Here is a 10,000-nt window from a genome sequence, read left to right as displayed (position 1 = left end):
CCCACGTGCACGCACACACACACACACATACACAAAGACACACACGCATGCACGCACGCACACACACGAACACACACACACACGTAGGGGGGCTGAGAAATAAAGAAATGTTAACAAACCTCAGTCCCCCTTGCTGCAGTACTTCTCTCCTTGTCACTCTCCCTGAGTGACTACCCCTCTCCCAACCCCTTCTCCCCCTTCTCCCCCCTCCCTCCCCCGCACACTTCATCTCCTCCCTGATCGGTCCTCTTACACCCCTCTCCTCACGGAGGGTGGGGGGGCTGGAAAAAAGTTTGTTGTATTATTTTTGGATTGTCTGCCCCTTCCCCCACCACACTCACACATCCACCCTTCTCTACCTCTGCCACCGCAGGTTAAGCGGTTGTGTGCGCTGGCTCTATTAATGTCACCCGCCACTACAAAGTGCTCTCTCTCCTGTCACACACACACACACACACACACACACACACACACACACAGTGCAGCCTGCTGTTGCTCATTATTCCATTCCGGGTTGAGACTGTGCTCCGGCTCAGCTTATTGTCAACAATAATCCTCACTTTCTACACAAGGTCTTACAGGTGCACACACACACACACACACATGCACGCACGCACGCACGCACGCACGCACGCACGCACGCACACACACATACACACACACAGTTCTGACACACGTCTATAGAGCTGAGTGCCGTGGGATTGTGGAGATCATTAATGGCTCTCTCTATGTGATGACGAAAAAGCCTGACACCTGTGTGTGTTTGGGTGTGTGTGTGTGGGTGTGGGTGTGGGTGTGTGTGTGTGGGTGTGGGTGTGAGTGTGTATGTGGGGTTGTGTGTGGGTTTGCGTGTGGTGGGTGTGTGCTTGTGTATGTATGAGTGTCTTTGTGTGTTTTAGGCAAAAGGTGTGTGTGTCAGCAATGGGTACAGTTTGTGGAAAAGGCGGTTTCTTTTTGTGCATGGCATTAAGCGTATTCCGTGTGTTTGTGTGTGTGCTTGTGTGTGTGTGTGTGTGTGTGTGTGTGTGTGTGTGTGTGTGTGTGTGTGTGTGTTTTGCAGAACTCCAGTGCAGAGCAGCGTGTGCGGTTGGACCTGGGCCTGTGGGACAAGTTCAGCGAGCTGGCGACCAAGTGCATCATCAAGATCGTGGAGTTCGCCAAGCGGGTGCCCGGATTCACGGGGCTGACCATCGCCGACCAGATCACGCTGCTCAAGGCCGCCTGCCTGGACATCCTGGTGAGCTCCTGTTAGGAAGGGAGAACGGGGGGGCGGGGGGGGACATGACACCCCACTGCTCCCCCTTAAACGGCCATTACCTCTCCCTGAACCCCCTCGCTCTCTCTGCTGCTCCCTGTCTCACACACCCCCGGTTCACACACACACACACACACACACACACGCCTGCTCTTAAAATGGCTGCAGATGAAGACCGGCCTGGCTCTTTAACCTGGGGCTCACCTGCATGCTTCTCCTACCGGCGGAGAGACCTAGATATGCTGAACCTATTGCAAGCTGCTGCAGGAAGTGAGTTATAAAGAGAGAGTGAGTAGAAGAGAGCAGGGAGAGATTGTTTAAACCTCCAGTCCCCCTGTTTCCCCCCCTAAATGTTCCGCCATTGAGACGGGGAGCTATGGTCTCACTGTGTGATCACTGTATGTCATGGATGGAGAATAAGGCACCCGTGATTGACAGGCAAGGCGGATTGCCTCCTCCAATCAAGGACGAGATGCCCTGATTGTTCAGAAAGGAAGCAGGAGCTGTCTGACATCTACACAGTCTCACTGAGAGGCAGTCAGCTGGAAACGCGAATTATCACAGTGCATTACACCCACTAATAGCTGACAGATGGCTAGGCCATTTGTAACATATTACACTCCAATGATAATTCTTAAATCATATTTAAGCTCTTGGATAATATTTATATTAGAAAAACCAAGGTACATTTCTCCAGGGCAGTGGATTATGCCATATTCACGGTATGTATGTTTGTTTGTGCTGTATGTAATGCTCCACCCACAGAGCATTCACATGAATGTGGTAAAGGAACATGAGTTCCATTATATCCATTTATCCATTATATCCATCGTATATCCATTTAGTCCTTATAGCCTTATCCTCACCTGCAGAGATTTCGGCATGTAACCACATCCTGGAGTCGCCAAGATGCATGGAGAGGCACGGAGTGGTTTGTTGTCTCTGAAACCACTGCCTTTAGTTTGACTTATTTTCCGCAGGAACTCGCTGCTCACTACCCCGTCACAGAATGACATCAGCTGAGAGATGAGAATTGGCAAGCGGAGGGAAGTGTGGATATTTAAGGAGTTGTTACGTCGGGCAGTGCGGCGTGTCTGGGTAACGATAGCCCCTCTCAGCTGAGCGGACAGGCTGATTTCATGAGCACTCGCTGCTAATCAGATGGAGGGAGTCGCGGACAGCGGAGCCTTCTTATCGGCCATCCCGTGGCCCGGGAAGCTGGCTCCCCCCCCCCCCCCCCCCCCACCTCATCGTAGCGGGTCTCAGACGCGAGGACGCCACAGTCAGAACTGGGGAGGTTAGGTCAGCACCTTGAGAACATCCCTGGTGGCACACAGAGAGGTAGACGGTTAGGATCCCCCACTGTGCAGTGCTGAGCTGGGTGCCTTCATACACAATCCAAGCATTCATTGCGGGGATCAGCATGGTCGTGGCAGCCCCCCGGTGAGGGGAAACCATGGCTGAGGTGAGGCTGTCGGGACAGGTGCTTCAGAGGACGCCTGCAACCCCTCTGCTCTCTGCTCCCACACTGCACAGGTTCGGGAAGATTTCACAATCAGGGAATTCCTGACTTAGAACGTTTTGAGTTGAACAAGTTTTTATGAGTGAAAGAAACACTCAAGTCAAGATATCTATTCAAGTAGAGTGACAAGGCTGTTGAGTGCTTCCCCTTGAGTTGGTTGAGGTGTTGGATGTTGTACAGGTCAGACCGGTGGACCCAATGCCCTCACTAAGCAGTGCATCCCTTTGGGTCATCCGCTACCATGCTATGCACAAAGGGGAATGAATTAGGGTATCCATTCAATTTAGTAGAATGTAGAAAAGGAGGATTGTGCAATGCACACACAAATGCATTCTTACAGGTCTGTTCCTGCAATAGCATACAGAGAACACCCTGACCAATCGATTAAGAGGAGAAAATACCGTAGGGTAAAATGCATTTAAACTTAAATTAGACCATCAAATGTAGAAGCCTTCTAAGTGATAGTAACGATATGGGACAGACCCCTGCTCTGTAGACCCCTGCTCTGTAGACCCCTGATCTGTAGACCCCAGCTCTGGACCCTGTTGGTCAGCAGGGTTCCCCTCCCCGTTCAGAACATTTGCCCAGCCGAGGGATGAGGTCAACAGAACACTGCAGTATGCCAAAACATATTTTCAAAGTAGATCTGCACAATAACAATACAGTCCCTGACATAATGGAATAAAACTGGAAGCCCATTTTTGTTGCATACGCGACAAATGATAGACAAATGATAGATGCACTACATTGAGTTGGTTATTCATGTAATATTAATGTTATTTATGTCATTTATTATGATTATTTACTATAACTTGAGGGATGTGACGAGTCAGTGACGACCTCATTCCTTGCTGTGTCCATGTTTCACGACTGAGCAGCACAATGCTCTTCTGGAAGGGTCTCTCTCTTTCTCTCTCTCTCTCTCTCTCTCGCTCTCTCTCTCTCTCTCTCTCTCTCCCCCCCCTCTCTCTCTTTCCTCCCCCCTCTCTCTCTCTCACTCTCTCTCTCTCTCTCTCTCTCTCTATCTCTCTTCCCCACCCTCTCTCTCTCTCTCTTCCCCCCCCTCTCTCTCTCTCTTCCCCCCCTCTCTCTCTTCCCCCCCCTCTCTCTCTCTCGCCCCCCCCTCTCTCTCTCTCTTTCCCCTCTCTCTCTCTCTCTCTCTCTCTCTCTCTCTCTCTGTCTCATACAGTGCTGCATGGGCACCCCCCACTGTGCAGTGCTGAGGTAGTTATAACACACGATCCCAGATTCCATTGTGGGGATCAGAGCGGTCTCAGCAGGGAACCTTGGTTGATACGGGGCCCCCGATGTGGGGGGCCACCTTACACAACAATGGCAGGTAGCTGTGGTCCGAGACACTTTAAATTCCTGCATTATTGAGACTTGTGTAGCCATGTTCATGCCAAACTCGACCCAGGTAACTTTCACTGGGCTCCTCCAGACAATGAGGGTGGGGGTGTTGAAGCCGGTTTATTGTAATTTTGTGGTTAATAATACCTGGTCTGGTGCTCCATGTTGCCATGCAGGAGCTGTCTCCCTGAGTGTGTTTGGTGATGCTGGTCTCACCCGTGCACACTGTATGCAACAGGTGTGCAGCCCCACCCAGCCCAAGTGTCCAATCAGGCCAGGTTAGGCTTCTTCAACCAGCCTTCCTCAACACACACTCTCACAACCTGCTTTACCAGGACCTCTACCTTACTTACCATCTGCAATAAGCAAATGATGTTGGATGATGATTGGCTGGAGAGACAACAAGACAACAATTTGAACTGCCCTATTTTCTGTAGTGAACAAAGCAACCGCTAATCACCATAATGCTTCCCATTGACCCACGCCCACACACCGGCCGCGGCTGAGCCTGCAGCACCGAGGTCCTCAGGGGCCGACGAGGGGTGGGCCGCTCGCTCACCGCCGCCCTGACCCTTCAGCCCAGAAGAGGCCAGGAGGAGACGGGCGGGAGACGGTCCGCTCGTCTGTTCTTTGGTTTGACCTGACAGACCCAACACTGTCTAGGCAAGTCAAGTGAATTGACCTTGTGGAGCCCTTTATCCAAGGCCCGGTCTCAAAGGGCTTCACAGACCCCCACCCTGAGAACAGGGGCTTAAAGGAAAAACTCATAAACAAGGAAGGAACCTTGACAAGGAGCTCATCGACCCTTCCTTCCAGGATGCTCAGGAGTGCATCAGCATCAGCATTAGTGTGGCTTCAAACAAGCAAAAGATAGTACATTAAGTTATCAACTAGAAAATAAGTAATGAGTTCAAAATGCATCCTGTATGTGTGCTAGTCTGGTAATGGGCCCACTGTCTTTATTCCTAGGCAGCTGTGGATCGTTGATGGTGTTGTTCTCCAGGTCACTGAACATCCTTCCTCTCTCTCTGAGCATAGGTGAAATCACGGCTGTAATGCTGCTGCTTTTGTTGAAAATAATGTTGGCGAGGTTGGAAAGAATATATACATACCTTACCAAGTTTCAAGCCCCTTTCCGCAAACAGATTTCTGATTCCCCGTCTGGGCTGAGCCCAACTGAGCACCGGGACGTCCAGTGATCAAAGAGAAACTGAGGTGGGAACGACTTTGTCTGCAAAGGACTTCTTCAGTCAAGGCCAGCCAGGAAGAATGGATTTCTTTTGAAGTGTGCTGTCTTTAAGAGGGGTACCCATTTCTCACTCTAGCGGCCCTTTGTTCGGCCATTTTCTCTGGCCTTGCTCCACGGCTTCTGAGGTCTGTGCTTGACTCATGGGCACTAGAAGTGATAAAATGTCGAAACACACACACAGAAAAACATAGATAGACACAATCACACTCAAACACACAAACACACAGACATACACACAGACGTAAAGAAAAACCTCACATATGCAAACCTACGAACGTTCTTTCACTTCAAGGGGTCATGAGTTTGAAAAGGCCTCTCACACGTTGAACTAAAATCCTTACTGAGGGTCTCTGACTCCAGCTCTGGTGTAAACCAGAGGACACCTGGTCTCTGACTGATGTAAACCAGAGGACACCTGGTCTCTGACTGATGTAAACCAGAGGACACCTGGTCTCTGACTCTGGTGTAAACCAGAGGACACCTGGTCTCTGACTGATGTAAACCAGAGGACACCTGGTCTCTGACTCTGATGTAAACCAGAGGACACCTGGTCTCTGACTCTGATGTAAACCAGAGGACACCTGGTCTCTGACTCTGATGTAACCAGAGGAGGACACCTGGTCTCTGACTCTGATGTAAACCAGAGGACACCTGGTCTCTGACTCTGATGTAAACCAGAGGACACCTGGTCTCTGACTCTGATGTAAACCAGAGGACACCTGGTGTCCTCTGGTTTACACCAGAGTCAGAGAGTCAGAGTAAACCAGAGTAAACCAGAGGACACCTGGTCTCTGACTCTGATGTAAACCAGAGGACACCTGGTCTCTGACTCTGATGTAAACCAGAGGACACCTGGTCTCTGACTCTGATGTAAACCAGAGGACACCTGGTCTCTGACTGATGTAAACCAGAGGACACCTGGTCTCTGACTCTGATGTAACCAGAGGAGGACACCTGGTCTCTGACTCTGATGTAAACCAGAGGACACCTGGTCTCTGACTCTGATGTAAACCAGAGGACACCTGGTCTCTGACTCTGATGTAACCAGAGGACACCTGGTCTCTGACTCTGATGTAAACCAGAGGACACCTGGTCTCTGACTCTGATGAAAACCAGAGGACACCTGGTCTCTGACTCTGATGTAAACCAGAGGACACCTGGTCTCTGACTCCAGTTCCTGGACCAGCAGTCCTTCCACACATCGCTGAGAACCGTAATCATGACTTAGGATCAAATGAAAGCACAAGTGCTTTTAAATGTATTGCGTGTGGGTGTGTTGTTGTTTTGTACATTTGTGAGAATACCAAATGGTGGTTTGCCGGTCTTTATGGTGTGTTTGTGGAGGTATGAGATAGCGTGAGTGTGTGTGTGTGTTTGTGTGTGTGTGTGTGTGAGTAGGTGTGTTTTGTATGTCTAGGTGTGTGTGTGTGTGCGTGTTGGTGTGTGTGTCTCAGGGTGCATGCGTGTGTCGGTTTCTTTGTGTGTGTGTATGTGTGTGTGTGTTTGTGTGTGTGTGTGTGAGTAGGTGTGTTTTGTATGTCTAGGTGTGTGTGTGTGTGTGCGTGTTGGTGTGTGTGTCTCAGGGTGCGTGTGTGTGTGTCTTTGTGTGTGTGTGTGTGTGTGTGTGTGTGTGTGTGTGTGTGTGTGTGTGTGTGCGTCTACGCTGCCCAGCCCCGGCCAGCCGGTGTGAGATCTCCGCCAGCAGCCATGTTTTATTCCGTTTCATGTTATGCACGCCTGCCACTCACTGTCAGAGCCCGCCCCCTCACACAGCTTCAAAGGCTCGTAGCGCAGTGTCTGCATGCCTCATCTCTTCATTAAAGGACACGCACACACGGTAACACACACACCTTCACACACATTCACACAGACACACCTCCATACACACACACCCTCACGCTCACACACACACCTACTGTCGCTCACACACACATTAACACAGACTCACTCTCACGCTCACTCTCGCACACACACATACACACACACACACACACACACACACACACACACACACAGACACACACACACCGTCGCACCCCCCCCCCCCCCGAACATTGTGTGAGATGGGAGCGTGTTTTCCCTCTATTCGTCACAGGAAGGTCAATGCTTTTGTTACGCTCTCTAACTCTCTCTCCTTGTGGAGTTTGAAACTAGTTTGAAAACCCTTCAGAATGTCCCCAAACGTCCTCCACCCCCCCCTCTCCAGGCTTGGTGCTGTCTAACCCTCTCCCCCCACCCACCCCTTTCCGGTCCCGGTCCTGTCTAACCCCACCCATCCAGTCCCGGTCCTCCTGTCTAACTACCCCTCCTCTCCCTTCTCCACTCCCGGTTCTTCCTTATCCCCCCATCCCCTCTCCAGTACCAGTCCTGTCTAACCAGCCCCCCCCTCCTCCAGTCCCGGTCCTGTCTAACCCTCTCTCCCCCCCCCCCCCCCCAGATCCTGAGGATCTGCACGCGCTACACCCCGGACCAGGACACCATGACCTTCTCCGACGGCCTGACGCTGAACCGGACCCAGATGCACAACGCGGGCTTCGGGCCGCTCACCGACCTGGTGTTCACCTTCGCCGGCCAGCTGCTGCCCATCGAGATGGACGACACCGAGACGGGCCTGCTCAGCGCCATCTGCCTCATCTCCGGGGGTGAGCGGGGGGCCGTGGGGGGCGGGGTCCTTTGTAGTCAGAGGGGGGGGGACGAGGCGAGGAGGAACCCCGCACAAGTGTTGGAGCGTCTGAAGGTTGGAGACAGCAGAACAGACGACGCTCTCCCCTTCCTGAAACAAACCAGAACTATATGATGATGTACACTCACAGGTTTGATGACCCGGGATCTGGCGAGTCGATCGCTAAAAGTATTTCACGCTTTGATGCATTCATCCTCATCCTCACCAAACACACTCCTCCACTATTGACTCAGGCTCCCCTGATTAGCTCCCCTAAAATATTGAGCTGTTTAGAAGTTTAGTTTAGTTTAGTTTGGTGGTGAGGTTTTCTTCCTGGACGCGGGGTCAGGATGAGGTCTCAGACTGAGAGCGAGTGGAGTGTTTACACCCAGAGCTTTTGGCTTTACCGTCAGAGCGTCAGTGATAGCTTTGTGCTTTCTCCAGAGAGAAATACAGATGAATGGAGGGAGAGATGGATGGACTGCGTTTGCCAAGGTTACCTGAACGAGCAACTTTCTCAGACACTTTCCTCTAAGGCCACTTGCAGGCTGGACACTGGATCAGTTTCTAAGCTCGCCATATGTCTGGGTTGTGGAGTTCAGGCCTGTGAAGGCCTTGGACATTGTAACTGTGATGAAGGGCTCTACAAATTGACTTGAGTTAAGCGGCCTGTCACAGCCTAAGAAATAGTGTGTCAGCATCAACAAAGGCAGAAACTCAATCAATGGAGAGAGTTAGTACCTCCAGTCCTGTCGTCTCTCTCCATGCCTCACCATACCAAACACGTTCATTGCATCCCGCCGATCAAATGTGGAAGAGGACTTTCATTCCTGCTACACCACACTCAGCCTCCAGTGTGGCATAACCCCCCCCTCTCTCTCTCCATCTCTCTCTCTCTCTCCATCCCTCCCTCTCCATCTCTCTATTCATCTCTATCTCTCAATCTCTCTGTCCATCCCTCTTTCTCCCTTTCTCTGTCTCTCTCTCCCTCTCCATATCTCCATCTCTCCCTCTCTCTCTCTTTCTCCACATCTCTCCCTCTCCCTATCTCCCTCTCTCGCTCATCTCTCTCCCTCTCTCTCTCTCTCTCTCTTCCTCTCTCTCTCTCTCTCTCCTCTCTCTCTCTCTCTCTCTCTCTCTCTCTCTCTCTCCTTCTCCCTTTCGTTCTCTCGGAGCGTGTCATCATGATTCGTCAGACACGTGTGTGTGTGTGTCATCGTGGCTGTCGGTTACTGCCTCCTGTGTGAACCTGTCCCTGGAGCAGGACAAACCATTACAGGCCATTGCGTAATCCAGAGAGAAGATGTGAAAGAGGAGAGACTCTGCCACTACTCCTTAACCTTGGTGATGACTCGGTGAGGTACCAGCATCCACCGTCAAGTGTCATCTTGTCTTAGTGCTGTTGCTTGTGCACACACTGCCCCCTGCTGTTGCCCAGTAGTAAAGTGCACACAACAGTTATAACAGTTAAAAACATGAGTCAGACGTCTTTGCTCCCAATCTCTGGAACAGTCTTCCCCTGAGCCTGAGAACTGCCCCGTCTATTGACCAGTTTAAAACGCTACTAAAGACTCACTTTTTTGCATTGGCCTTTTACACAAACAAGGCTTTTTGTTGTTTTGCTTTGTTGTTGTTGTTGTTTTTGCTGTTGTTGTGTATCTTAGGCCTATTTGTTGTATTTTTTAAACTATTGACCAGTTTAAAACGCTACTAAAGACTCACTTTTTTGCATTGGCCTTTGTTGTGTATCTTAGGCCTATTTGTTGTTTTGCATTGTATTTTTGTATAGCTCTTTGGTCAACTATTGTTGTTTTTGAATGTGCTATATAAATAAGCTTGACTTGACTTTGCTCTGTTTTGACCTTAATAACTCCTCTGAATCTGGCTTAGACAGGTAAACTACAGTCGACAGATATATTGACCTATCCCTAAAATAAAACGGACTGTGTCGTCTGCATCCAT

General features: G+C 50.5%; 1 protein-coding gene across 1 annotated transcript in view; it reads left to right on the top strand.

Annotated features, from left to right (window-relative positions):
- Positions 1 to 10,000, top strand: part of LOC307084896 (retinoic acid receptor beta-like) — a gene marked incomplete at its 3' end in the record, with an annotated part of 49,238 nt that overhangs the window by 35,242 nt on the left and 3,996 nt on the right. Inside the window, exons 5-6 of the mRNA XM_079749402.1 lie at positions 1,061 to 1,237; positions 7,814 to 8,018. Coding sequence (XP_079605528.1) covers positions 1,061 to 1,237; positions 7,814 to 8,018 — 382 coding nt within the window. The remainder of the gene's footprint in view (positions 1 to 1,060; positions 1,238 to 7,813; positions 8,019 to 10,000) is intronic.

The sequence above is a fragment of the Pollachius pollachius genome (assembly GCF_949987615.1).
Source record: "Pollachius pollachius genome assembly, chromosome: 13".
Taxonomy (NCBI): Eukaryota; Metazoa; Chordata; class Actinopteri; order Gadiformes; family Gadidae; genus Pollachius; species Pollachius pollachius.
Note: the sequence above shows the minus strand (reverse complement) of the source record. Positions and strands in the feature narration are given on the sequence as shown.